Here is a 27,323-nt window from a genome sequence, read left to right on the forward strand (position 1 = left end):
TGGCACCAAAGAAAATAAATGTTAAGGTAAAAAAAAAAAGACATAATCTCCTTAAAAGGGAACAGAGGGACTACTCAAAACTCTCTTATTAAACTATCAGAGAAATACGTGAGGCCAGACTGGCCCTGCAGAAGCCCCGGGCAGCCGTGCGCTACACCGTGCCTCTGCTGCAGCCCCTGTCGTGGGGTGAAAACACAAGTACATGGTCTACCCTGGCCTGCGCTCTTCCCTGGTCTACAACCAACGGCTGTGTGACCTCGAGCAACTCACTTCACCCCTATGCTGCAACCTCTTCTTCAAACCCTTCAAATTAGACTAGAGGGTCTTCCAATCTGCAAGTTCCATAGTAGACGCATTTTATGTCTTCTACCAATCGGTCCGCATGGTCTACCAGCTGGGAGGCCACAAGAGTTCAGTCACCATCTAGTGGTCACACTGACTAACTGCCTTTATGCTAAGACCAGTGAGTTATTCCTGAAGAGCTCAGCAGGACAAAGTGGATATTTTGCGAAGATCTAGTAAAGCATGAAAGAAGTACGTCACCTACCTGTTAAACAGAAGCTTCTTTAGGTACCTAGCTGGGAAGTATTCGGGTTGAGATAAGGCCTTAGAGGGTATCTAATCCATCTTTAATTCTGTGGATAAGTAGCTATGGAGAGTCAACATTTACCCTGCTAACTGCCGGGCGACACAAGCGTCTGTCTTGGGTTCTCTCACTCAGTCCCCACCGCGGCCCTCAGGGAGCGGGGCACCTTCGTCTTGTAGCCGACGAGGGGGAGGCACAGAGAAGTAAGAGAACGGGCTTGAGGTCCCACAGCTAGCAGGTGGCAGAACTAGGATTTCAGCTCTGGTTTTTCACCTCCCAGAACTTGGGCTCTTACCAACAGGGTGAATGACCTGCCCCAAAGCCACAATGAAAGGAAAAGATCTCGCAGGAACTCAGGGCTCCAAACTCCCTGCCTACCACTCTCTCTGTATGCTTTGTTCGGTGACATGAACCCATCATCGAGGTCACACTTATGTCACAGATATCTCACCTGTAGAAGCAAAGAAGACAATGCTTGCATCCTAATATACCTGGAGGTGAGTGGTTTCCTTGTGTCTAAAATAAGTGTCCCTAGTGGGGAGGGTACAGCTCAGTGGTAGAGCATGTGCGTAGCATGTGTGAGGTCCTGAGTTCAATCCCCAGTACCTCCATTAAAAATACGTATCTATAAATAAATAAACCTAATTATCCCCCAAAATAAAGTAAGTGCTCTCATCATAAAGCCTCACAGTATTACACAGATCATCAAGTCAGCACGTGGACAGGAGGCACTTTGCTTGGAGGCAGCTGTACAATCTTGGGCGAGTAATTTGGTCTCTCATTTGCAAAGTACATTCATATCCTAAAATCTTTTTGGCTCTGATCGGTTACGAATTCAGTGGTTTCAAGTGTCTGGGGAGGGATGGGATTGTTACCCATGAGCTCTGGATTGAAGTTTTCTTCAATATACCTTTTCCGTGACCTGAAAATACGTCCTGGCAAGCAGTACTCTCCACCCATCACCTGTCTGAGTCACAGCCGAAGCACAAAAGACAGCCCCACATTTCCTCATCGTTCAGGACCTAAAGCCACTGAGGGAGATTTCTAACAGACTCTTTTTCTGTAGAAGTCACTTAAGGACTTTAGTGATGGGCAAATTTATGTATCTAATTGACAGTAACAGTCTGACAGAGCTGAAGAGCCCTTGCTTGCCAATTATTAGCTTCTTTGAGTGATTAAGCCAAAGGTCAAGATCAAAACAAGAGCTACACATTGACTAGCCCGCTCCTGAGGAAAGCTAGAAAGGGCACCCTCTTTGGCACATGGGCTCGATGTTGCAGGCTCTGCGGAAGGACACGGCACACTGAACAGCATCAGAGCGCTCCTTATTACAATTTATTTAGTGTGTGCTTTCTAATGTTGAAGAATGCCAACCTAGGGAGAAATAATGGGCTGAAATAGGGGCAAAGAGAACACACAGTGCTTAGTGAGCTTCCATACAGTTGACTGCTCTTGGAAATGTCCAATTTCTCTATTGAAAAATACAGAAGAAGCCACCTGCTTGGGGCAATTACCAAGGTTTCAACGTGCCCAAAGTTGCCTCTTCTTTCGGGTAAACCTGTTCAAGATCTTCTAGTACTAATAGGTTAATGATATCAAGTAACAGGGTACTTTTAATGTTTAATCTATTGACCTAAAAATCACCTAAGTTTCAAGAGTCTTGGGAAACTGAGGAGGGGAAGAACAAAGAGAATTCATGGGCTGGTTACTCATTACTCTCCAACGGTTTATTCCGTAAGTAGATGCCGTGGAGGTGGTGTTGATAGAAGAAAAACTGTAAGTGTGAACTTACTGAAGGGACTTAATCAGTGGAGATATTTCAGATAATTCTGTCCAGAGAAAACATGCTGGTTCTCTACCAGTAAATGTTTACTTGATTATTTCTCTCACTCACCTCACAAATTTGGGGATTAATCATGGCCTGGGAGCTGTTTCGTCTCTTTCCCAAAATAAGTCTAGTTGTGGGAGGAGGAGGATGGAGAAGAGGGAGCAGTGGATACAAACACACCACAGAAAAGGAAGTATGGCCAAGAGTTGTGAGAAGCCTGAATCGTGTGCACACAGAGTGTGGCTCATCTCATAAACCCTACACAATCAAGGAAGGTGAGTTAATTCTGGGCATACCTCATTTAAGCCCAAGTGAAGAGACACTTTCATTTTGTTACTTGTGAGCAAGCACGGGCAGCAGAGGGACAGGAATTTATTGGGGGCAAGTATTAGGTTGTCTATGATCTTATTGCCTGTTCTTGTGTGAATGGCCTTTGTTCTCTCCATATGTTGTCCAGAAGACAAATGCCCAGAAGCCATTTAGGATTTCAGTCTCCTTTTACTCCAAGATGAACATTCTGGTTGGTCCTATGCAATCCCAGGCAGCTCATGGGAACCCCAGGCCTGAAACTGTTGCTTAAAGAATCCTACCCATTAACAGCCCTTCAGTAGAGCAGAGTGGTGAACAAGGTAGGATCCAGAGTCAGAGAGACCTGGGTTCAAATTCTAAATCTCCATGCCTCTGATCCCTGGCGTTCTTGTCTGTAAAACTGGGAATGCAGCCTTGCCGTGGACATGCTGGGAGGGTTACATGAGGTAACAGATACACGGCACTTAGTATGGTGCTTAAAACAGAGCAAGTGCTAAACAAATGTCAGCAACTTGTCATGATTATCTGATTATTAAAGCATAAGTGTGCTGACTCAGACCTTTTCCGTTTTTGCTGGATTCAGCCTATTCGTCCAGGAAGATGTTCCTGATTTATAGCATTGCTTTTCAAAGATGTGACACATTTTCCAAAGTGTCTGACTTGCTCCTGGGAAACTCTGGGAATGCATACCTCAAAATATAAAAGACACGTATTAGAGCCTTACCCTGTAACTATCCTCAGCCAGGGTGTCCAGCCTGCCCCAGGGGCAAGACTGTTCTAGGCTGAGGCACTTTGAGACCTTTGAATAAATAAATCCGCAGGGTGGAGTCTGACAGAATGGATTTGAAAAAAAAAAATTCCACAAGAAATTGAGTAGTGTTTATAGCGAAGCCCTGGTGTACATGCAAAACACCCCACTGTGCTTGCTTAAATATATTTGGCTCCCTTGAGCACATTTTTAAATGAGGCCTTTTTTCCCTCCCTTTTAGTGTTTCAGCCAGTCATTAGCCACTTCTCATTCCACCTCAGTTCTCTGTCTAGAAGGTGCCAGAGACGAAAGGTGCCCAGGGAAAACTTTGCATTTTACAATTCCCAGCTTTGGAAAGAAGTCATCAATTCACTCTATTCTGACTGCAGAGCAATTATGCCTTTGCCTTGCTGGAAACTGGGGTAGAATCTTCCCATTGGTCAACTTCAACTAATCCACAGCAGAGTTTTGAAGAGTTACTGGGTATTGGGTTAGACAATTTTAGGTCAAAAGGAGAAAAGAGTATTAGCTGGCCCATCACAAATATAGCTTCAAAGAGCATGCTCCTTAAATATGTTTAATCCCCCCAAACTGTGAATAGTTAGTATGAAAGCATACTTTCAGATGTTTTTCAAGTGTTTAGAATTTTAAGGGAGACCCTTGTCATTAATTTAGGGGATCTCTAGATTCTGACATATTGCAAGTCTTTTGATGGCAAGAACCATATTGTATTAATTTTTGTAAGCCTGGGGCCTAAACACAGTAGGTGTATGGTAAACCCTGGCATCAATCCATGTGTAGGCTTAGAATACTAGGTGAGAGGACACAGAACAGTGATCATAAAATCAAACTGAAATATACAGCAGGCAAGCAACTGACACTGTTAATATCTGACTTTAAATAAGAAAAAGAATGTAAGAACCCTCCCTTCCAACTAATGACTCAGTTTCTTTCAACTCAGCCTCTTTCCTCTCTCAGGAAGAATATATGCCTAAATTTTTCCCATCACAGACTGCTGGGGTCAACATTCTAAACCGTTTGTGCTTCTGCAATAACCTTTCAAGTTTGCTGAACCAGTGCAAGATCAAACGCCAGGTAATCTCTAGTCTCGATGTGTGAACAGCCGGGATTGTGAGTGAAGTTAATTCTTTCCCAGCAGACTCTCCCTGTCATTGTCCAGGTTGGATGCACCCCCAACAAAGGTGCCAAGGAGCTGGGGAGTCCAAGAATGTTCAACCACAACCTGTCTGCCAAGGTGTTTGATGATGTTTGCCATTCGGAGGAAGACGGCTTGCATTCCAGGTCCGCTAAGCAGCAAAGTGAACCCTGAGTTGTGCGCTCAGAAGGGTGTTAATAAACAGTGCTGGACAGAGCAGAGCTGAAAGGCACCTTGCGGATGTCACAGTGAGAACGTGGCTGTCCCAGCAGCAAAGCCCCAGGAGGAAACATGTTGAAGCACTTCCTGCCCTTAAGGCACGAGGCCTTTGACGTTTTGGAAGGCCTGTGTGGCTGTTTGAAAGAATTAGGAGAGCGGATCGATGTGAAATTTAGGAGCCAAAGGGTGGTTGCTATTGATGTTGCAAATAACATAAGAGCTTTTCCCCTTCTCATCACCATTATTTCTATCAACCAAAGAATTGATCTCTGGTATCCCCAAAGGAATGCTGTGGACATATCTCTGTTCATAGCACATCAGCACTTTGTGGGGAGAAGACAGACTATATAAAACAGTGATCTGTCTGGTGTACCTGATGTCTTTCCTTGCAGGGGGCTAAGGAAACATCAGAGTACCAGTACAAGCCCATCATTATCTTCAGAAATCCCTGTGAGTTTTTCTCTGTCGATGTTTCATTATTGATATTTTGTTATGGACAAAAACAAAACAAAAAAACCCCCCAAAATCAGAATCAAAACCCCCCAAGTTATTATCAAACCAAACGGAAAGTAAAAATAAAAAAGCAAAACATAGTGAAGGGAAGCTTAAAACCAGAAAGCACGTCAAAAATCCATTCTGCATTAGTTCGGCTGAGTGGAAACGGCCAGACGCAACAGCCAGTCCCTCCAGCACGCAGCTGGAGAGCTCCAGCTGTTACTCAGGGTCTGTTGATGCTGCCTCATTCCCCCACCCTCCTTCCAGGAACTGAGATTCCAGCTCAGTGGCGAGGAGTTTCCAGAGGGGCAAAGTACTTTCACAGTGAGCTGCCTGCGACTGGAAGGAAGGAATCAGCTTCCAAGGCCAGCATTTTCATTTTGAAAAAGTTGTCGGGGGTGGGGGAAACATGAACTGATTAGTGAAGAGGCCGGGGAGCACAGACATCACAGCAACAACAACAAAGGCAAAGCACTGCTAACTGCAGAGACGAGGGGGTGCCGGGAGCCAGGCGGAAAGCAGAGGCGCGGCTGAGAGGAGGATTCTGGAGGTTCCCCGGCAGGGGCACTGATTGCTCCTGTTTCCAGAGTGAAAGAGCTTGCCAAGTGTCGGGAAGGTGGCTGACTGAGTGTGCTGGCTGAAGAGAAGTTTGAGGATAAGCGGAAGAGAGAAGGTGCTTAGAAATGTTCCGTAATACCAGGTTAGGACTAGCCGTTTTGAGAATCCCAAACCCACAATCTGGATAAAACATGAAAATAAAAGAAAAAGCTGGGGGTGTTAGTATATTTTATTCAGATTTGTGGGGTCTGGGAATGGTAAAATAATTCATTGATCTATTACCTGTCTTATTGTAAAATCTAGAAATAAAGAGGATGATAAAATTCTGCCATGAATCAAATGGCGCTGGGCCACCGGTTGCATCGAAGCTTCACGCGCACACAGAATAATACCACTTGATGAAAAGGACCAGGTGCCTTATGTATAGTTAGGCAAAATTTTGGCGGGGTCCAAACATTTTATGCTCTGAGATTTTCTTGTACTTTCCACTTAGAAAAGTCTCTTCGAATTTATGAGAAAAGGGTGTGGACTGAAATGAGTAATCTTTCAACTACCCTGAGGCAGACCAGACACAGGCCTACATACATCATGGACAATTTTCATCATCCTCTTGAAGTTCCAGAACAGTGTGGAAACCAGGAGAATAAGGTACCTGCTATGTGGACTGTTGACAGAGGGTCCAGGCTGTGAGAGACTACATTTGCCTCGTGGCTGTTTGCAATGAACAGGGGTAAAGAAAGAAGAATGTTCAGTCCAGGCAAATAAAGACAAGCTACTGATGAAAATCAAACTAAAAGTGCAGCAAAGGAAAAATAAATCAAATGAAATGATCAGTACCCATGAAATCAAGGAAACTGGCTTTTCTTTGGTTGAAGAAGTGAAATCAATTTACATCTGTGATGTTTATCATTGAAGAAACATAAATTGCGGTTTGGGCATTCGTATCACATATCATATATCATGTATTTCCCCCAACTTTTCATGGTAGAAAAACAAATGACTCTACATGATCCAAAGATTGCTGTCTGTTTACTTACAGTAAATATGAAATTCAAATGCCATGTATTTCAAAGATACTTGCCATATTTCTCATCTTCTAGAATGCTGGAACAGTATTAAAAATCTTGGTAGGTCAAAAATAATAGCAGCATGAGATTATTCTGCGTAGAGTGACGGGGACCCAACAAATCAAGTACTCAAGTTTAAATAAAGGCTAAAATTTGACTCGAAAAGCCAGTATTCCTTCACATTCTTAAACTAGGATCTACAGGAAACTAGTGAATGTAGTAAAAAAAAAATCCTAAAAAGATAATAACATTTATCAGCATAGAACTTAAGTGTTTCTAACAACAACAAAAATAGTACACATGAAATCAATCCTTCTAAAAACTAAGGACAATGGAATGATAATAAAAATGAATATAATCATAAAGCTGGACAAAAAAAAATAACCAAACAAAAAACAAGCTTCTAAATTACACAGAGAAATCAAGGTATAGAGGGTAGCAGGGGCCGAGCTGGTCTCTTCCTCCTCCTCGTGTACCAGGGAGACACCCCCGACAGGCCTCGTGGGTGAGGCACCTTGAGTTGTTGCCACTCTAGGGGGCGATACAATCCCCGAAAACCCTCAAGACCACCTTTAGGAGCTTCTCTGCTTGAGACTCAACAGAATCTCCATTTGTCTTATAAACTCAATGGTCTCATGAGCCCCTCACAGTTTTGCCCACCGCTGGCTGAGGCGCCCCTTTAAGTGGAGCCTCCCTCGTGCAGGTGGACCATGGCGGAGGTGGTTTGAAGGGAGGGCCCACCAAGGGGACCAGGCTGTACCATTCTAGAGCTGGCCCTGTGGGCAAGAAAAATCATCCGTCTCCCTGCATACCAACTGCATGTTGAACCCTGACGCTTTTGAAAAACAGAGCTACCTGCTCTCACCGTCCCTGAGTGCACCTAGGAAGGGTGTGCGGCAGGGCTGAGGAAACAGCGCTTTGCTATGTCAGCCCCGCCGCGTGGCAGGGGGAGAGCCTGTGGACCCTGCTGGGGGGCACAGGCCCTGCGGCGCCCCGGCGTTCCCTCCCGCAGGCCAACGGAAAGTGACCAGTGGAAAGTTACCGTTCTCTGTCTGTTTGGGGTACTTCTTCCCGATGTAGGACTCACAGATCCTGAGGTGTCCAGTTCATCAGCAGAAGACCAGGAGGACAGATCCTACGTGGGAAATGGATGCCTCTGATGACTCCATGACCCACAGCCAGGACGGCTTTGTCATCTGCAAAGTATTTCCCACCCACCCTCCTCCATCCCTCATAAACGTCAAACCATTCCTTGGGAAAAATAGGAACAGATCACTGCAGGAGGAACAGAACCTAATTCTTCTAGTGTCTTGGGGTTTCCTGGATGTGAGTCTGGTCCTTCTGGAAAATACAGGTATAGCTTCGTTATCACTGGGCCACTGGTGGCTTTATTATCTCTAGTGACATGGATGTGAATGAGCTGAAGTGAAGGAGGTTAGAAACAAAAGGCGGTCATCCAGGAGCCTGCCTTGTAGCATCAGACAAATTGTGTTTTTTCTGGCACTACTGTTACTTGAAGGAGATTGTTCCTTTGCATGCTTCTAGAAAGGCAACGTGCTTGTGTGTCCATAACAGGACTGCACCATGAATGTCTGAGGTCTTACCAAGCATCTCTGTACCTGCAAGCGCATTTCTCAAAACCAACATGACCACCTTGATGCATCAGATTGAATGAATGAATGAATGCATTAATGAATGAATAAAAGCAAGCAGAGAACATTTTCTATGATTGAACTGCTGTCTGTGTCAGGAGAATTCGTACCCTCTAAGGTCTGAATATGAAACTCATCTGCAACAGTGGGCTGTGATCTGCTCTAGCTGTTGCTGAAAACACACGAATTCCAAATAAATAGGGTGAAATAAAATGCCACAATCGTGGTGGTAGCAGGGTGAGCAGTAACAATTACAAGAGGATTTTTGGGATGGAATGAATCAAAAGTAGTGTCCTATTATGAAAGTTTTTGAGTTCATTTTTTATTCTGAGAGAGGTCTTTGAGAGCGGTGACTCAGAGAGGACACTCTAGTCTGACAAGTACTACATTCAAAGTCTTTCTAAAATGGATAAAGACGGTGCTTCTTTGCTCTCCCGTCAGAAATGCTACACAATGCTGTCTGTTTAGAGCTTACCTGCTGACTGCTTGACATGTCTAATAACTTCTCCAGCTCCTTGATATGACGACTGACCTCCTTCAAGAGGAGTTTGAGCCGATTTCCAATCACGTGGACTTTTTCTTTGGCTTCTAAACAGTCTGTGCCTTCAGCATTCACCAATAGTTGGCAAGACATGTCTTGCAGTGAGGCCACTTTGAGTTGGGTATCTAACAGCTCACGTCTTATTTGCTGTATATACAACAGAAATATTTTTCTCAGAATTTTCGATAATTGGAGAAAGTGCCAAAAGCGCAGAAGGACATCACTTCCACTCAGCGAGCATCAGAACGCTGTGCTCACACAAGAAAGGATGCAACAGCCCACGGCACCGGGCGGCTGGGGACCCGTGTTCTAATCCTGCCTCTGCCAAATACATCCTAGAAGACCCTGGCATCTGTCTGATCTCAGTTTTCTCATTTGGTAAAATGATGCTACTAATTCCTGCCTGGCCCACAGTAAGTATAATCGGAAGGTTCGAATTGGTCAATGTATGTCAAAGGGTTTAAAACGTCAAGGATTATGCAAACGAGACATAAAATATTCTTTTATAAAGAAAAGTAAAACATTAACATATCAATACAGAAAAACTCAAGTATGTCGAGGTATATACCCTGATATCTGGTCAAGATTTTTTTTAAAAAGATCCATGGGTGATTCATCCCTTACAACTTGAAGTCTGAGGTCAATAGTCGAATAAAAATGTAGCCACGATTACTTCCTCCCGGTTTCTAAGATCTTTATGGAACGGAACTAAAAGCTGCCGGTTCTGTTGGTTAGGTTAGTATCAGTGTTAAATGTTAAGAAATAGCATTTTAAAATACAGAAAGCAACAAAATGCAAATCATTTTCTCCCATGGAACTCAAATATGCTTCTTTATCTTCTGTAAAATCACCTTAAGTACACTGTACATTATATTGTCCAAAGTTCTTGTATAAGAATCTGCACAGAAATTCTGCAAATTTCCTTTTGAATTTAGTACTAGAAAAAGTTTCTTGCTCCTTGAGAACTGGAATGTTTTCTTTTTGTTAGGCAATGAAGACCCTTTAACTTTCCGTGTTACTCTTTTTGTCTTAGGTTTCAGTAAACTTAGTGCTAAGGTTAATAATGTTGAATCTATACTTAATTCTTCTTAAGAAGCCTTAAATGGTCTCGATTTCAACAGTTTTAATGTCCTTTTATTATCAGCCACCCAATATATTCTTGGGACATAGATTCAATGTATACAGTTTAAATTAAAAATAAGTGTAATTCGCTGAAGAACTGCCTTGATTAAAAACAAGTTAATTAAGGTGAAGAACAGCTCTGACTTTGAGATGAGCAGTGACTTTAGAGTCAGACTCTGAAGCTAGTAGATGTCTCCCATGCCCGTTTGCTTCACAGAGATGGGAAATCACGAGAAGTAACGAAAGACTAAGAGATTATAATGCAGAAGGTAAATACATAGTGTCACCTCCAACACAAGCAGAGGCCGTCTGAGGCCACACTTCTTACCGTGAGCTGTTTGTGATGGTCCTGAAGCATCTCTGCATCAAGGTTAGAATCAATGGGGACAATTTCATTTTTCCTTCTGTCGATGTTCTCCAGCATAAGAAGCAAACCATGGCTCATTTCATGGAAATCCTACGGAAAAAAAAAAAATGAAGCCTAAACTCATCTTGAATAATGTATTTTTCTTTCCCTCCCAGCTTAAATGCCCATGGTTTACAATTTCTACCACTGGTTTTAAGATCTTATACACAATTCCTTTCTAAAGAAGGCACTGGCGCTGTTGTAATGATCTGAGCTCACGTTCTTACCAAAAGCATCTAATTTATTACTCGAGAGAAAAATCTGACATAAGGAGCACGCATCACAGTACTAATTTCTAGGGCTACTATGCAGCGTGGAAGGAAGCAGCTCTGCTCCTCTCTCTTCGCCCCGTGTTCAACTCTCCCCATCTTTGAAGGCATAAATTCAGTGCCATCTCTCCATTCATGCATTTGTTCATTTACTCAAGGCCCAGTTCCGGAACATCTCCAACGGGGAGGGCGCTGTATTACGAGTCGGTGCAGGGGTGAAAATGGAGCCTGGGTGCCTGCGCTCAAGGACCTGTTACTCTTGGGCAGCACATAAACCTGGAAAGCAGGCTTCCCATCCTGCTTGGATTACAGCCCAAACTCCAGGCCAGGACCTACAAAATCCTGCACGACCCGGTTCCTGATCACTTTCCCGGTCTCTTTCACCCCTTCTGTCCTCTCTGACCACGTGCTGATCACACCAGCCTCCTTTCCGTCTTTCCTGCTTCTGGGACTTGCCTTTTGCCTGATCTCCATGGCAACATCCTTCCAGTGTCAGCTCAAACATCCATAGGGTGTCCCCGATCACCTTCCCAAAGTGCTTTTTTCTGTTACTCTTATCATCCACATCTGTACGTATCTTGGTTAAGCATTTATTTGCCATTTTATCATCTGTCCTCCCCAACAGAAGTGGAGGCTGTGCTGTGCCCTGACTGCTTAGCCCAACATCTGTCAGACTGTGAACAGTTAGCAAATACTTGTGCTATGAATGGAGGAGTAAATATTTGTGATGCTCACCCTGCTGTTTGAGAAATGTCTCCCTGCATGCTGCAAGTATCTGTTGAATGAATGAATGAATGAGCTGAAGGAGGAATGGTGAGGCTGAGACAAACTTGTCGGAATAGTCTCTTGCTAGCTGTAAAGTTGAGCATGTACACATCCTCCAGTGAAATGAAAATTTGGGGCACAAAGTTATCTCGCTCAAATACTGACTTTGGGGAACACCTGCATCCCTGTAGTGACCTGGACAAATCAAGTCACAGACTCAGCGACACTGGAAATGTTTGACTCCAGAGCATGGCCTGCCCAAAGCCCCACCTGGCACTGCATCAGTGCATCCTGGAGAAGGCCCCGCCACTCCTCCAGCAAGGAGCACACGCGGTCCCAGCGCCCATTCATCTGGGACAAGCGATCCTGCAGATCCTGGCTCTCCTCTCGGCCAGTCTGAGTGAACTCGGAGCTGCACAGATTGATGGAGAGGATGATGGCTTTGCGGTGGTCCACAGCTTTCTGGAGCTCCTGAAAAGAGAAAGGGGAGAAAGGTTAAAAGAGGTGGATCAGAGATACACTTCATGACATGAATGAATCTTAGGAAAATATAATATAAAGGGGGAGCCAGAAACAGAATGATATGTGTGCCACTACAGCATTCATGTGATTTACCATACATATGCACACACACAAATCCACAATTTTCATGAACACGTGTAAGAAAAAAAAAACGAATTCAAATTTCAGGATGGTTGCTGTGGGTTTGAGACATGGGACAGATAAATCAAATTAAGAGGAACTTTGCAGGAAGCAGTGATGACCTGCACAGTGAACTGAGGAGTAGGATTAACTTGACCCCCAGCATGCGGTTCAACAACAAACCAAACAGGCCAAACCAAGCCTGGCTCCGACAGTTCTGAACAGCAGGAAAAATGCTGTTAGTTCCAGTGCAAATTCCATCTCACTAGACTAAACCAACTCAAGGCTGTGTGCAAATGAATGAAATGGGAAGCGACGTAAGAAAGCAGATTCCAAGGCTCTGGCCTCCAGCTGCTCTGACTTCCGAGGCACCCGGACAGTGGCCCACAGGCTGAGAACACAGCCTCGGGCACAGGCCAGATTTCTGTGATGCTAAAGAGGATGAGTCGTGTTTCTTCAGCTAACCAATTTAGTTTGATTTCGCGCACGCGCGCGCACACACACACACACACACACACACGAAGGTGACTACTTTTTACTTTATGCATTTCCCCAAAATCTAGAACTAAATTCCAAGAACTTGAGCACAGGGTTATGTGTTAAGAATCCAATACCTGGGGACTGTTCAAATATTCCCAGAACAACGTCGGGTGAGTGATTTTACAAATCACATCTACCCGGGCTATGTTTTCTTATAATTTCTCACCTTTTCTGTTATGTTTTCAACTTGTCCTAAAATGTTCACTTTTCAATGGATTCTTAACATGTCATAATATAGAGTCAACCACAGAGACCACATATGATCAAGAGATATCGTGGAAAGGTACCTGGTTATCCCACAGGTTCATCCTCAGAAAACACGAAGGATCAGGAAGGGGTGCAGAGGGGGGTGGCTTTTTGTTATTGTACAGGCTGATTTTTTTTCCTTTTTTTTTTTAATTGAAGTATAGTCAGTTTACCATGTTGTGTCAATTTCTGGTGCATAGCATAATGTTTCAGTCATACACAGACACACATATATTCCTTTTCATATTCTTTTTCATTATAGGTTACCACAAGATATTGAATACAGTTCCCTGTGCTATGTGATAGGTCCTTGCTTATCTATTTTATACATAGTGGTTAGTATCTGCAAATCTCAAACTTCCATTGTATTCCTTCCAGGTTGATTTTCATGGTCTCATTTTTCCACTCTAATCTCGCTTAGGTCTCAGACCAGCCAGCATTTGCTTCACCAACTTTTTAAGGAATTTGGTTACATGCAACGCTGCCTTACGCTTTCCTGGGGAGACACTAAAGTAACTGAAGTACCCCAGAGAAAAATGCATTTTGTAACCCAGATAATGTAACCTGCATTGCCCATCCCACGCTTCATCCTGAAATCGATGGGGCTGGTGCGGAGGCTACTCTGAAAGAAGTTGGAGCATCTGTGGGGAAGGTTTACTTCACTGGTTGAAAATTTAAGACAAAACAACCAAAACAAATCACAAAAACATCACCCTAAAGGACATAACACCCACTGGAAACAGGGAGACATAAAGGCAGCGCACTTAATTCTCGAGCCTGAAGGGCCCGGTAGCTCCGCTCTGAGAAAGAGCACAGCTTGACGTTCTCCAAACAAAAAGACAGGACCGAGACAGCTATTAAGGAGAAACCGAGCTCTCCATTCACAGTCTGCTTACAAAAGGCTCCGCGTATCAATGCCTTCCAGTAGCTGGGCTGAGGAGGGTTTTTAAGATCTAGAGAGGGAGTTAAAGGAGGTCGTCCCGGGTGCTACACCCATCCAGGTCAAAGTCAGTTGTACACGTCAGGTGTTTTACAGTTACTCCACGGGTTTGGTTTTGTTGGATTCATTCCACTGCAAATAGTTTCTGCCACTTTTATAATCTATCCCTTAGTTCTCCTGGTTCCAGAATGTCAAGCGGCTTCGCTAGGTCTCCACAAACTCCCCCACGTACAATCTGGGAGAGGCCTCCTCTCCAGCTCTAGATATAAACTTTCAGGAACCTGCATGTCACTGTATTACCCTTAAGAGAGGTTAAAGGGGGTCCCAGAGGTAGCTGGATGTTTCATGAAATTTTAATCTGTCATTTCTTACATAGCAATTCGTTAGATCGTGATCACTTTCACGGGGCTACTTCTGCTTACACAGCGCATCTCTCAGCCCTTCCAAACCTGCCTCTGAACGCTCCGATTTGGGACGGCTGGGGAAGCTTTCGTGTCCCTTTCTGTCGTGTAACTGGAGACCAGCTAGGGCTAGCGGTTCCACCTGACCAGGTGTCCCCCTTTCTGTCTGCTTGCGGTGGGAAAGGCCAAGGGCAGCTACCTTGAGCTTTTGGATCTGGAGCGCGATGGACTGGATGTCGGTGCTGAGCTGCAGGCGCCGGAGCTGCTCCAGGTCGTCCTCGGTCTCCCGAAGCCAGGCCAGCGTGCTGCTCAGGTCGGAGTCGAACTGCTGCCACCTCTGGGGGTTCTGTTTCATCCTCAGCTCCTTGCTCAGGGCCTGTGCCTGGATGAGCTCCCAGCGGTCAATCACACCTGGCAAGACAGGACACGCACGGGGTAGTGGGGAGTTTTCCTCCGCGTCGGGTGTTTAGGGAATGCTGGAAACGCACGTGGGTGGCTAACTTTAAAACAGCAACAGGAAGTAAGTAAGGCCACTGGGCATTTCTGCGGTTGTCAGCTGTATGTAACAGGCTAATGGCTCTGTTTTTCCCATCTGCATTTTTAATGATTGGAGCCAAAAAAAAAAAAATCAGCTACACAAGATTTAACACTGTAAAGAGTTTTATGAAGTAATTAGCATTCATGGGCATGAAGATAACATTCAATTCTTGGCTTCATTCTGCAATAGAGCCTGAGAGCAGACAGAGATGCCTAACCAGCGATTAGAGACGATGCCTTAAAATCAATGGGACCTGGTTAAAACCTAAAAACCACTGTGATGCTTTTCACCTCCCTGTTCAGTTCCCGGAGATCAGCGTAATACGGGGGAAAGGTCTCAGGATAGAAGAGTGTAGAATCAGGTAGACAGCACAGTGGAACTCGGCGGGGAGGTGGGAGCAACAAAGAATTGTTGGATTTCACTCTGTCTTGACTTGGGCGCGGCACACTCACCGGCTGTTTGCGTTTCTGTGCTGTTCAGGTTAACAAAGCCGGGGAAATGGTCCTCCTCCTCCTTCAGTTCGTGCTCCAGTCTCTTCACTGAGTCTATACTGCCACTGCATTCACCGAGCAGTTTCATCTGTTCAGACACAGAAAACAGGCCCCCCGCCCCCGTCACAAAGTTCTCAAAGTGTCATGAGTGCAAGGACTTCTGGGGAACATATCTTTGAAGCTCCTTGAAAAAGGACAGTGGCCGTGTGCTACTTCTCTGGAAAGAGCGAGCCACTCTGCTGAGAGAAAAAGTCAAGTGACCCATTTATATTTCCATAAAGCAATGCCTTGAAGATACACGTGGCACACGTGGTTTTGCTTAAGTCCTCAACATTTCTTTTAGACTTAGGTATTGAAACAGACTAAACCAATGTGGGATTTAGAACTCAGAGCCCTCAGCTGGCAATACGATATATAGTTTTTGGCAAGTTGCTCCCATTTTCTTAAACTGGTGTGGGAACAGTAATATTACCACAAATCTCAAGGGGAGGGTATAGCTCAGTGGTAGAGTGTGTGCTTAGCATGCATGAAGTCCTGGGTTCAATCCCCAGGACCTCCATTAAGAAAGAAAGAAATAAACCTAATTACCACCCCCCCTCAAAAAAAAGTTAGCAATCAAAGAAAAAAATAAAAAGAAAAATTTTTTAAAAATCTCAAAGGAATATCTTTGCGTTAAATAATTAAAATACTTAAAAGAATGAAACAATATTACAGTCAGCTGTTTCATGAGAAAATTTAAGCAATGTTTAAGAGATATTAAAGGAATCAGTTCTAACATGTTTACTATCCTGCACAGTATGCAAAGATTAAAAGAACAAATCAGTTCAAAGTACTCTTGCTATAATGATCAAAACATTTCCCTTCAAAACCTTTAACAAATCACATTGCTATGAAGTTACCTTGATTGCTTTTGATTGGTGTTAAGTATAATCTCAGTGATGTCAGCAAGGTCATTGTGAAACCATATTATATTTTTTAAAAAAGGTTTCACTATAAAAGAAGTCAGTATAATGGGCCAAACGGGACAGAGAGAAAACTTATGATTGGTTATTCTTCTGTGATTGCGAGGATACTGATGTCAGCATATGTAACTAGAATGGTTCTCTCCCCTTGTTTCAAAAAGCAGTACACGTAAGTTGTCAGTGGGCTTAGGAAAATTAATTCTTCTTTCCTCTTCCTAGGCAGTCTTTGAGGAGTGCAAAGAAATGACAGGAGGCATGGAAGAGATTTACTTTCAAGTCCTCTTGCTTAAGGATGTGTAGGAAAACAGGCAATTCTCTGGGAAAAGTGATTTGATCAATAACTTGAGCACAGCAAACAGTGTTAGTCCATACTTCACTAAAAGCTTTGAAAATGGAACTGGTAATGCACATATCTCTTGCCACCTTTTCCCCAGATCGCTCTCGTTAGTCAGAGTTGTTTTCTCCAGAAAGAGCGAACGAACAACAGAGGACAAAAACAATCTTGAGATTATCAAGTGAATCAAGACACTGAGGAAAAGAATGGAAAATTCTGCGTTAGTAATCTACCAGCTAAGATCTGCTGCTCCCAGGAGAAAATCATTAGCTGAATTTAGAAAAATGCCTAATCGCTTTCCCGACCCAAAGCATTTTGTTGCTTTCAATTAAATGGATCTCACTCAGTTCTCCGTGTAAAGGAACAGGCTGGTCATTACATTATGGTAGATCAGTGGGTCTAAGCACAGACTATTTTTTCTCAAAAGGTAACCTGCCAACCTGGCTTTGATTTGCACGTGAGCGTCTGTGAATTCAAGGGTAGCATGGTATGTGGAAAGCCCATCCAGCCCTCCCGCTACAGACGGGGCGTTCTTGGTCACACAGCTGTGATTACCAGGTACTGGTCAGGATCGCGAGGGTCTGGATACTCACGTAGCCTCTGTAGCTGGAGTCTAGCTCTGGTCCTGTGGGAGTTTTGCTGCGGATGATAGTCTCTGTTGGCTGCATGTGAAAGCGGCTGTCATCCAGGGCTTTGCCCAGCTGTCGGATCTGCGACTCTAAGGCGCTGGGATCCCCTGCATTGTCAACCATAAGAATCTTTACAAGCTTGACAGTCAAGGAGAGGGTTAAGAAATTCTACACAGAGACGGCGTGTGTGTGGGTAATCATAAAGCACATTTAGTACCGGTGTGCTGGTGGGTTAGATGTTCAGGTGACCAGATCAGTGAATGTGCTCCACCAAGAATCCAAGCAGATGGGGTGCTGCAAAAGGGGCCTGCAGTGGGTTCTAACAGCCTGCGTGTCTGCTCCTTTGTCCAGCTCCTCCCCTGAAAATCTGCCTGTTGTAAGCTGCGGAAGGCCTTTCTAAAAACTCCCGCTGGTGCCTCCTGCTCCCTAATAACCAGGAGGTAGTTACTTCTCACGCTCCCTCTGCATACACTTATCAAACAGAAAAAGACACACCTTGTAATTTTCCTTCCTGCAACTCAACAGAAGTTAGTGCCACTGAAGTCCCAGGTGGCTGCATTGCTCACAGAAGCCAGGACTTCAAGTTAGCCAAGAGAAGACTAGCTCTGAATAGGGATGTGCTGGGGCACCAAGCTAGCAATGACTTACTTCTGTTTAAAACCTGAAACAGAACCAGGGAAAGCTAAGATTTTAGCATTTCTATCCAGATATGCTCTTACTCACAGCCTAGGACTCCTGGCTCATCTCCTTTGAGAGATGGGACATCTTTTTGCAAAATTATTTTGTGTGTGTGCGTGCATGCGTGTGTGTGTGCGTGTGTGTGCGTGTGTGTGTATTATAGCCTTTGAACTCAACAAGAACGTTGATTATCAGAGTGAAAGCAGGGTGAAAGCAGAATCAATATTAGTAAGCTGTATTAAAATTTTTCATTTTTTTTTTCTTTTAAGAAAAAAGACCCTCTAAAGACACCTGGAAAAGGCTTCCCACGGGGGATCATGCAGGCAGTCACCATTTCAGGAACGCTACTTTACTTCCTGTCCACTTTTCTACAAAAACGCCCAGTATAAACTAGCTGGGTTGTTAGGCTGTATCACCAAGTTCAAACCCTGTTCTCTCCACCGTCCTCCAAATCACTGACCCTGTTTGTCTAGCGCAACTTTAAGCAAAACTAGTTCTATTTTCCTTCCTTTAATTCTTCTTGTTTCAGGAATAGCTCTGTCCTTAAAGGAAAAGCTAAGTCTAAAGGTAACTGTGGAACATGTTTCATTTCGAATTATTTTATGGGGTGAGATTTCTTAAACTAAAATTACAATTTTTTAGAGCTGAATATCTGATTTCACCCCTTGTCTTATATGTGACCCCTGAGATCAGGAGAATAAGCAAAGGGCCTGAGGTCACACACAGCGGCAGGTGGATTTAGGACTGGAGCCCTGAGCCCTGATTCCCCAGCCAGAGGTAGGTCTGCAAGCCCTCGAAGGCATGAAGTCAGAGCTGCTACAGTCAAGCAGGGCATCAGAGCACAGAAGCTAAGGCAAGTGTCTCCATCTCCTATTTTCTGTTCTAATGGGTATCACAGGTCTACGCTTACTGAGAGTTATTACTACTCAACAAGCTGAGAAGTTGATTTTTCGCACTTGATTATTGAAATCTTCTTGGTGTTAATCAGCCAAATTTTTTTTTTTTTTTTTGGTTTCTGGGACAGCAGTCAGAGAAGGTTCTGCCTGAACATGCCCGTGGCGCAGAGCTGTGAGAGGTGCAGTAAACGGGCTGAGAGGAGGAGGCTTGTTACAGGTGAGGGAGAGGGGTCCGCTGTGGCTTTTGGTGCCTACCAGAGGAATTTCTGATTGCAATTTCTGTGAGTTTTACATACGCCTCAGGACTTTCGGGAATCACTACATCTGCAAAAAAAAGCACAGCCTAAGTTGACTGTAAGTTCTAGAAACCTCGATTCCCTTTTGTCAGGAAAATTACTGTCCTGGGGGAACAAAAGGAAGTTAGTCATTCTGGAAAGATGAGTCTGGAACGTACAGAGGAGTCTGAGCATGCTCACCAAAGGTTTCCTGAAATAAATCATAATAAGAGCTCACATTGATTGACAGTCTTTTATGAGCCAGGCATCGTGCTAATAAGCATTCATCAGTCCCCGCAGAAACCCTGCTGGGCGCATGGAAGCGGTATTCTCATTTTAGCGATGAGAAAACTGAGGTCTGGAGGAATTAAGTTACTCATCCATGTTTCAACAGCTAGTAAGCGGCATCACTGGGATTTCAACCGAGACGGTCAGGTTCCGCAGCAGCGCTGTCCAACAAATACCGGGAGCCATGTATGTTATTTTAAAGAGTCTGAGGGCCACGGTAAAAAAGTAACAAGAAATGGATGAAAATAACTTGAATACTTAATTTTTCTAAACCGATATATCCAAATTGTAAGATGTAATCAACATAAACATCATGACTACTTTACATGCTTTGCGTTAAGCCATTGAACTTTGTGTGTTCACGTAAGTGCATTTGACACAATCTCCGTGAGAGTTTGCACCGTCACATTGCAGGGTTCAGCTGCTGCGTGTGGCTGTGGGCCACTTATCGGATGGTGCTTCTTTAGATGCAAAATGCTGAACTATGAGGCTGTACTATAAAAACAAGATCAAAATCATTTTCTTTTTAGACAGTGTCACACCCTTGTGAATCCAAAGTGAACCATCAGAGATAAGCAGACATTCTCTTTAAGAGAATCTGTGAGATGCATTTACAAGTGCTACAAACTGGCCTCTGATTATTAAAAATTTTCTATTTTTACTCATCTTCCTTACAATGCTCCTCTTTCTCATCCATTCTTTTCTTATTACGTGTTTCTTGAGGTTTCATACTTCTTGTTTCCCTTCATACTTTCTTCTCCTTGTGATCTCCTTCCTTCCTTTGGGGACAATTACTGCTTACCATTTATATGTGGGTAGCCACCTAATCTGCATTTCCAGTTCCTGGAATTCAGATCCATGCATCCTTCTACTGCTGGATTTTTCCCTGTGGATATTTTATCGCATCTCTACAGATGAACTCATCACCTCTGCCTTTCTCATTGCCCTGCTCTGTGCGTCCACAGACACCCAGAGCATTCTCTCCCACTCACGGTCCTCAGGGCCTAGCACCACCTGCATCTTTCACCAGGATGCCCAAGCCAGAAGATACCATTCATTCCCAGTTCAATCAATCATCAGTGATGGAGGAGACGTCTCCTGATTTCTCACATCTCTTCCATTCTCTCTATTCCCAGTGCTCCTTGCTTAATTCAGGCCACCATCATATCTGTGTCCTGGACTATAAAACAAGTCCATCTGGACTCTATTAATGAGCCCTTCTCTATAGAGTATTGAGACAGGTTCTTTGAAAATATGCATCTGATCACATTGCCTCCCTCCTTACAGCTCTGCCGGGGCTCTCTATTGCCTTCGTGATAAAAGCCAAATTCCTTTCCATGATGAACAGGCTGCTTTATGATCAGGTCCTGGTTTGCCTTTCCACCTGCTCTTTGTTCACTTTATACCTCCCAATCTACAGCCTTGTCATTCTAGACAAACTCCGGGTCCAAAAGCGCTGAGGCTGATCATACAGCTGAGATGGGCGCCCTCTCCGACCTCCCTCTGGACGTGGCTGTGTCCACATGACCAGCTCCTATTCATCCTCCCGGTCTCAGCTCAAGTCTCTTCCCTAAAGCTTCTCCTCAAAGCTCCGGGTTAGTCACCCTTGGCTGTGCTTCTACACCACCATGTGTACACGGTATCCTTGTACCAAACATCTCACATGGCTGTTTCCAGTTTGTCTGTATTCTACACTGGAGTGTACGCTCTCTGAGAAGAAAAGGAATTGTGTATTCCAGTACGTACAAAATGCTTATCTCATAGGAAGAAGGTAAGTATATTGGGATAAATCAATAGCCATGCCAATTTTGTATTTGCTAATGAGGTTAATATCCAATTATTCCATTTAGTAGAACTTCCCATAATGGGAGAAGGAACAGGATTTGGCTTAGCATGTGGACTTCCAGTACAGCATTCATCCCTTCTTTTCTTTCAAGCTGGCATGTGGGGGGCCGCTCTTTCCTACCTGATAGGCCAACAGCTCCCCTGAGGTAGAAATCTTTTTCCTCCTGACCCTCTTCGTCCTCGGAGGGCAAAGTTCTGGACACGGCAGACTCGAGGTCACGACTGAGGTCATAGTCATGGTCCCACTCCAGGGGGATGGAGTCCACACTGGCAGGGGTGTCTCGTCCCGACCGCTCGCTCCGGAGGGGCTGGGCCAGTGAGAGGGAGGGGTTGGAGGAAGGCTGGGGGGAGAGCACACTGTCTGCCGAGGTGTCTCGCCAGTGGAGGTCTGAGAGAGCAGCAGACTCATCCAGCTCCAGCTCCCGGTCAGAGAGGTCCTGCTCATCATCTGGGAGCTAGAAATGCAGTCAAGCCAGCCGTGTTATGGCAGCGATCAGCTGACCCCCTTCCCACTTTCCATCCTGCCTCTCACCGAATCTCAGCGCTCAAGCTGATCTGGACCACATTCCTACTGCAGTGGGGGTCACACCCTATCAGCAAATAAATATCTTCTGATCACTTTTTAAAATGTCTTATACATTAATCTAGTAAATGCTCAGTTTTATCACTGGTAAAATGGACATAGTATTAAGACCTACTTCAAAGAATTGATATAAGATTAAATAAGATAATATAAAGAAAGCCAACCTGGTACCTAGCCTGCAACACAGTAAGTCCAGAATGGCACATATCAGGAGCAAAAGGGAATTACTAATAAAACCTTAGCTGGTCCTTTTTTTACCTTCTACCCCAGATACAAAATATATTTTATCACACAAGATCCCAAATATCCTAATAACAACTTGACAATGAGCTGTGATCATGGTAGCAATTAGGGAAACGGAGGAGGAAAAAGTTCAACTAAACAACCTCATCAATTGAGCCGCTGTTTACACTGCCCACCTTCATGCCCTGGTTTCTTCTAGAAGCTTCTTTATCTTCATAGCAGATATGAACCAAGTACTCTTCTAAGCTCTTTATATGTATATATATTAACTCATTTCATGCTCAAAGCAATCCTTTCTATAAGGAAGGTCCTGCTATTGAACCAGTTTTTACAATTGAGGAGATCGAGGCAAGAGACATGAAGTAACTTGCCCAAGGTTACGTAGCCAACGTGTGTGTCTGAGCTGGGGCGGGGAACCCAGGCGTTCTGGCTCCAGAGTCTGGGCTCTTACCCACCAAGCAATGCTGCTCCCTAAGCCCACATGCTTCATTCTCTTTAGAAGAAATGACGATGAAAAGACAATGTCACATACAGGCAGGCGAATCAGCTTCTTATGGTATCTTTCCACGCGCCCGAAGACCTCCTGACAGTACCGCCGGAGCTCATCCAGCTCGTCCTCGATGACCGCGGCGTCCAGCGGCTCGCTCTTCTCTATCAGCTGTTCTCCTTGGGCGATGATCTGCTCAATCTTACTGTGGTTCAGTGAAATTTCCTGCTGGAAGGCCTAGGGGGCACAAATCTCATGTAATTTATTTTTATTGCTCACAAGGACATGAAGTAATTCTAAGATACATATTTAGGGAAAAAAACATGCAGGAGATATTAAATTTACCATATACCATGACAAGCCAAGAGGTTAGTCCTTTAAAAAGTAAAACAAAAATTTTTAAATCAGAACAGGAGTCAGGAATGGAATTGTTAGAATTCCACGACCAGAAAGGCGCCTTTGGCTAATAAAACTGACCACCACGGACAGTGTGGGTAAGAGAATCCGGGAAAAAAACTTTCAAACCCAGTGTAAAGGAGATAGCACTGGTTATCCCCAGTGAAAAGCAATAAGAAGCAAGATGGTGTCACTGAAATAGTTTAGTGTTTTGAAGAATTATATTGACTATTTTGATTTTAGATTTCCTGGTATGTCAAACATGACTAAGAAAAACCATCCCGATGATAATGTCACACATTCTTCTCAGATGATTCTTTTATTGTTTCAGGACCTAAGCACAAAAGAGTATAAAATGGTTTGGACAACAAGTAATTCTGGAGAATTATTTAGACTCATTCTGTATGATTCAAAACAGTTAAGCTACTGGGGACAAGTTTCAGGGGATAAATTTTACTTCAATACAAGAATAAACTCTGGCATAATTGAAACTGCCCAATAATAAAAAGACTGCCCAGGGAGAGGGAGAGGTAATAAATTCTCTGACCCTGCTGGAGTCCAAAAAGAAAAGCTTCAACTACCACTTGGTAGAGATTTCCTGCTGAAGGTTTTCAACATCGATCTGCCTGTGAAACGACCTGGGAGAGTTGGGGTGAAGGGAGGTTGGAAAGAGAAGCTGGGCAGGACATCAGGGCTTAACTATCTGTGATTTTTTTATCCTGAGAACCTATGATGAAAGGTAACCTCCTTGTTTTACTAAACCTAAGCTTATGGGCAGCTCCACCACTCTTTTAAAAAAAAATCTATCTTGGGAGAAAAATTTCACAAGCTGCCTTGCGTATTATTCAAATTGTTAAAAACACTCTTCCTTTTAGGGAATCCTTATATCTAATGTATGTCCCTCCTATTTAAAAATTTGAACTACCCACCGTGTTTGAACTACGTAGTGAAACGTATCAAATATGCTTAACAGTTCACTTTGCATCTGAGAATGTAGAGTGTGTGGCATGAAATCCCAACGTAAGAAAAGTTGTCCTGGGGGAGGGTGTAGCTCAAGTGGTAGAGCACATGCTTAGCATGCACAGCGTCCTGGGTTCAATCCCCAGTGCCTTCTCCAAAAATAAACCTAATTAACCTCCTCCCAAAAACTTAATAAATTCACCTAGAAAATGTAAAGAAAAAAATATTAAAAAAAAAAGAAAGAAAGTTGTTCTGCTCAGGACCCTGGGAATCAAATAAAGTATTTGAAGGTGCTAGAAAGAATTCAGAAAAAGCAAAATCAACAGCTGCCGAAACAAAAGTGACAACTCTGGCAATCAAGTGAATAATTAAAAGCATATATGTTCATGGGAGCTGTATCTCTTGGAGATACTCCTTACTTCATTTGTAATATCTTTCTCATTTTCTGAATTTGTTTTCAATCAAGAAGAACTAATTTTTAAAAAATAACAGTTCTCTATTTTGTGTTTCACAAAAATCTCTATAAATCCTTTCCACTTCAGACTTCCTTCGCACTGACTGGAGAAATGCACTAATCTCTTACCTTGAGCTGCTTTATTTTAGCTTGAACATCACACTCAGAAAAATGTTCAATGTTAGTGAGCTGCAAATCCATCTCTGTCAGCCACACCAGAATGCTGTCCCGTGCAGTCTCAAACTCCTCACGCTGGCCAATGAAATGCTGAATATGAAAATAAAATAATGGAAGTAAAAAAGTCCTCATACACATCCTGAGACGGCCCCACCAGGTCCAAGGTTCTCCCAGAAAGTCATTTTCTCAACGCCCAACAAGAACCCCCCAGTTTCTAGCCATGTAAGTTAACCCTGGATACCCCCCTTGCCATCCCAATCTTACAAAGTCACTGAGATTGTGTCCTAACACTGTGTTCCAATGGCCTAATCCTCTCCCCTGGGCCGCTAAGCTACAGAGGAGGCATAATACAGACCTTGAGTCGGCGCAAGATGGAGGTGACACGCTTTTGCAGGTTGTCCCATCTCTGGTTGCCCTCGTGAACCATCTGCTTTAGGCTGCAGGCGGAGTCGGTGCGGTTCTCCCTGGCCAGCCGGCGGTACTGCTTGTTGATCAGCTCCAGCTGGGTCAGGCACTCGTGGACCTGTCGCTGGAAAGCCTAAGACGACAGGGAAGCGCACCAGGAGGGGGATCAGAGAAGGGCTCTCAGCAAGGGTGTCCAGGCTTCACATTGTGATGTCGGGCCGAACAGAAGGCAGCTTTCCCAAATAGGGGCTGTTTCTAACCAGCGTATACTTCCCTTGGTAAGCAAAGTAATGTAATTGGTGTAGCTCAAGGAAAGGGAGTTGATCAAACCATGAAAGAAAATAAAAAATAATAGTGACTCTATGTATATATACAGAAACATACAATATATGTATATAATATATACACACACAACATACACATATATGATACATACACACAGAACATACACATACGTATAGAATAGACACATATACATATGTAATACAGCTTTTCAAATAATTAATGGCCTGAAAAATATTCTCCCATAAAACAGACTGATTACAAAAATATGTATGTGCTGAAATGTGAGTTATAAAATGTTCAAAATTTCCAGCGTCAATACTGAGAAAAGATATCTACCACAGAACTGTCTCTTTAATTTGTAAAATGTGTATTTTCTTTTAAAAAAATCCAGAAGTTGCTCAATTCCACTGTCCATTAAAAAAATGAAAGCTACCTTTTGCAGAAGGTCCTCTAAATGCAAGCTATTATACTGACTTTTCAGAAAAGTGGCTCAGGAAAATAGAAGTCATCTTCCATAGAAAAAGTCTGGAACATTCTCCGTTTCTTTTTCTGCCACTCCCATGACTTACTTCGTTTTTATAAGATGTTTTAGAGCTGATGCAACAGCTCGCATAGTCATGTCTATTTACTTCAGGTTATCCTGTGCACAGTTTAGCGTTTCTGCAGGTAAAAGACTCTCCTTTCTGCAACATAGCAGAGCCCTAGAGTAAGACTCATCTGGCCAAAATAAAACGAAGCTTTTTTATTTCCAACTCATGAGTACGATTTATGATTGACTCTTATCCTGGCATTCGACAGAAAATTGTGTCATTGGACTGCACTCATCTGAATCCCAAAGTTTTGCTTCATTTGGCTTGTCACACTGTTTACGCGCTACCACACTTCTGCCTCCGAGATGGTTTTCCTCCTGAGAGTTGCTTTAAGAGCCTTCACTCTAGTAAAGCCGACCTTCTGTTCTATGAAACTTTAAATTATTTCCCCAGAAAAGGAAGTGGTAAGCAAAGTTCAGGTTTGCCATTATTGGCAATCACAATATAGATTTTTTTCTCTCTCTCTTTTTTTTTTCTTTCTTTTTCTCCCCCTTCATTCTTTTTAGGATGTATTTGAGCCTACATGACTACCAGTCTAAAGCAAACAGACATAGTAAGGAATTAATGTACTTGAAAAATAAGGTAACCATAAACCAAAAGCAGATAATAGAGTCACAAAAGCCAAAAAGAAACCAAGCTAATACACAAGAAAATTATCAAACCACAAAAATACCATATGATATCACTTATATGTGGAATATAGAAAAAAGACAAACAAACTTATTTACAAAACAGAAACAGACTCACAGACATAGAAAACAAACCTATGGTTACCGGGTGGATGGGGGTGGGAAGCGATAAATTGGGAGTTTGAGATTTGCAGATATTAACTAATATATATAAATAGATAAACAACAAATTTATACTTTATAGCACAGGGAACTATATTCAATATCCTGTAGTAACCTATGGTGAGAAAGAATATGAAAATGAATATATGAATGTTCATGTATGACTAAAGCATTATGCTGTACACCAGAAATTGACACAGCATTGTAAACTGACTATACTTTAATAAAAATATATATTTTAAAAAAAGAATATGTCTTCTCACTGGAATGATGGCTGGCACCACAAGTGAGTCCCTCGGTACACCCAGATCTATCTCCAGTATTCGTGCAATTGAACAGGCAAAGACTGTTCTCAAACAAAATTTTGCTTGTGTGATTTATTTCTGTCTCTTAAGCAAATTACCTAAAAATATAAATAAAATCTTTCATTATAACCAGCTATATAACTGTACAGCATTATAAGCTTAACTATGTGGCTAACTTTTGCCATAAAATCTGAGAGTCTAAAATAGCATCAGAAAGGATC

General features: G+C 43.3%; 1 protein-coding gene across 6 annotated transcripts in view; it reads right to left on the reverse strand.

Moving 5' to 3' along the window:
• SYNE1 (spectrin repeat containing nuclear envelope protein 1) overlaps positions 1–27,323 on the reverse strand; it is a 427,466-nt gene that overhangs the window by 2,193 nt on the left and 397,950 nt on the right. For all 6 annotated transcript variants that reach the window (XM_072966061.1, XM_072966058.1, XM_072966057.1 and 3 more), the window contains 13 exons: positions 25,082–25,264; positions 24,679–24,816; positions 22,785–22,976; positions 21,548–21,881; positions 19,274–19,342; positions 17,409–17,551; positions 15,481–15,607; positions 14,690–14,901; positions 11,992–12,192; positions 10,610–10,738; positions 9,094–9,306; positions 8,009–8,101; positions 6,552–6,610 (listed from right to left, as the gene is read on the reverse strand). In XM_072966061.1, coding sequence (XP_072822162.1) covers positions 6,552–6,610; positions 8,009–8,101; positions 9,094–9,306; positions 10,610–10,738; positions 11,992–12,192; positions 14,690–14,901; positions 15,481–15,607; positions 17,409–17,551; positions 19,274–19,342; positions 21,548–21,881; positions 22,785–22,976; positions 24,679–24,816; positions 25,082–25,264 — 2,093 coding nt within the window. The remainder of the gene's footprint in view (positions 1–6,551; positions 6,611–8,008; positions 8,102–9,093; positions 9,307–10,609; positions 10,739–11,991; positions 12,193–14,689; positions 14,902–15,480; positions 15,608–17,408; positions 17,552–19,273; positions 19,343–21,547; positions 21,882–22,784; positions 22,977–24,678; positions 24,817–25,081; positions 25,265–27,323) is intronic.

This window comes from Vicugna pacos, chromosome 8 (genome assembly GCF_048564905.1).
Source record: "Vicugna pacos chromosome 8, VicPac4, whole genome shotgun sequence".
Lineage (NCBI taxonomy): Eukaryota > Metazoa > Chordata > Mammalia > Artiodactyla > Camelidae > Vicugna > Vicugna pacos.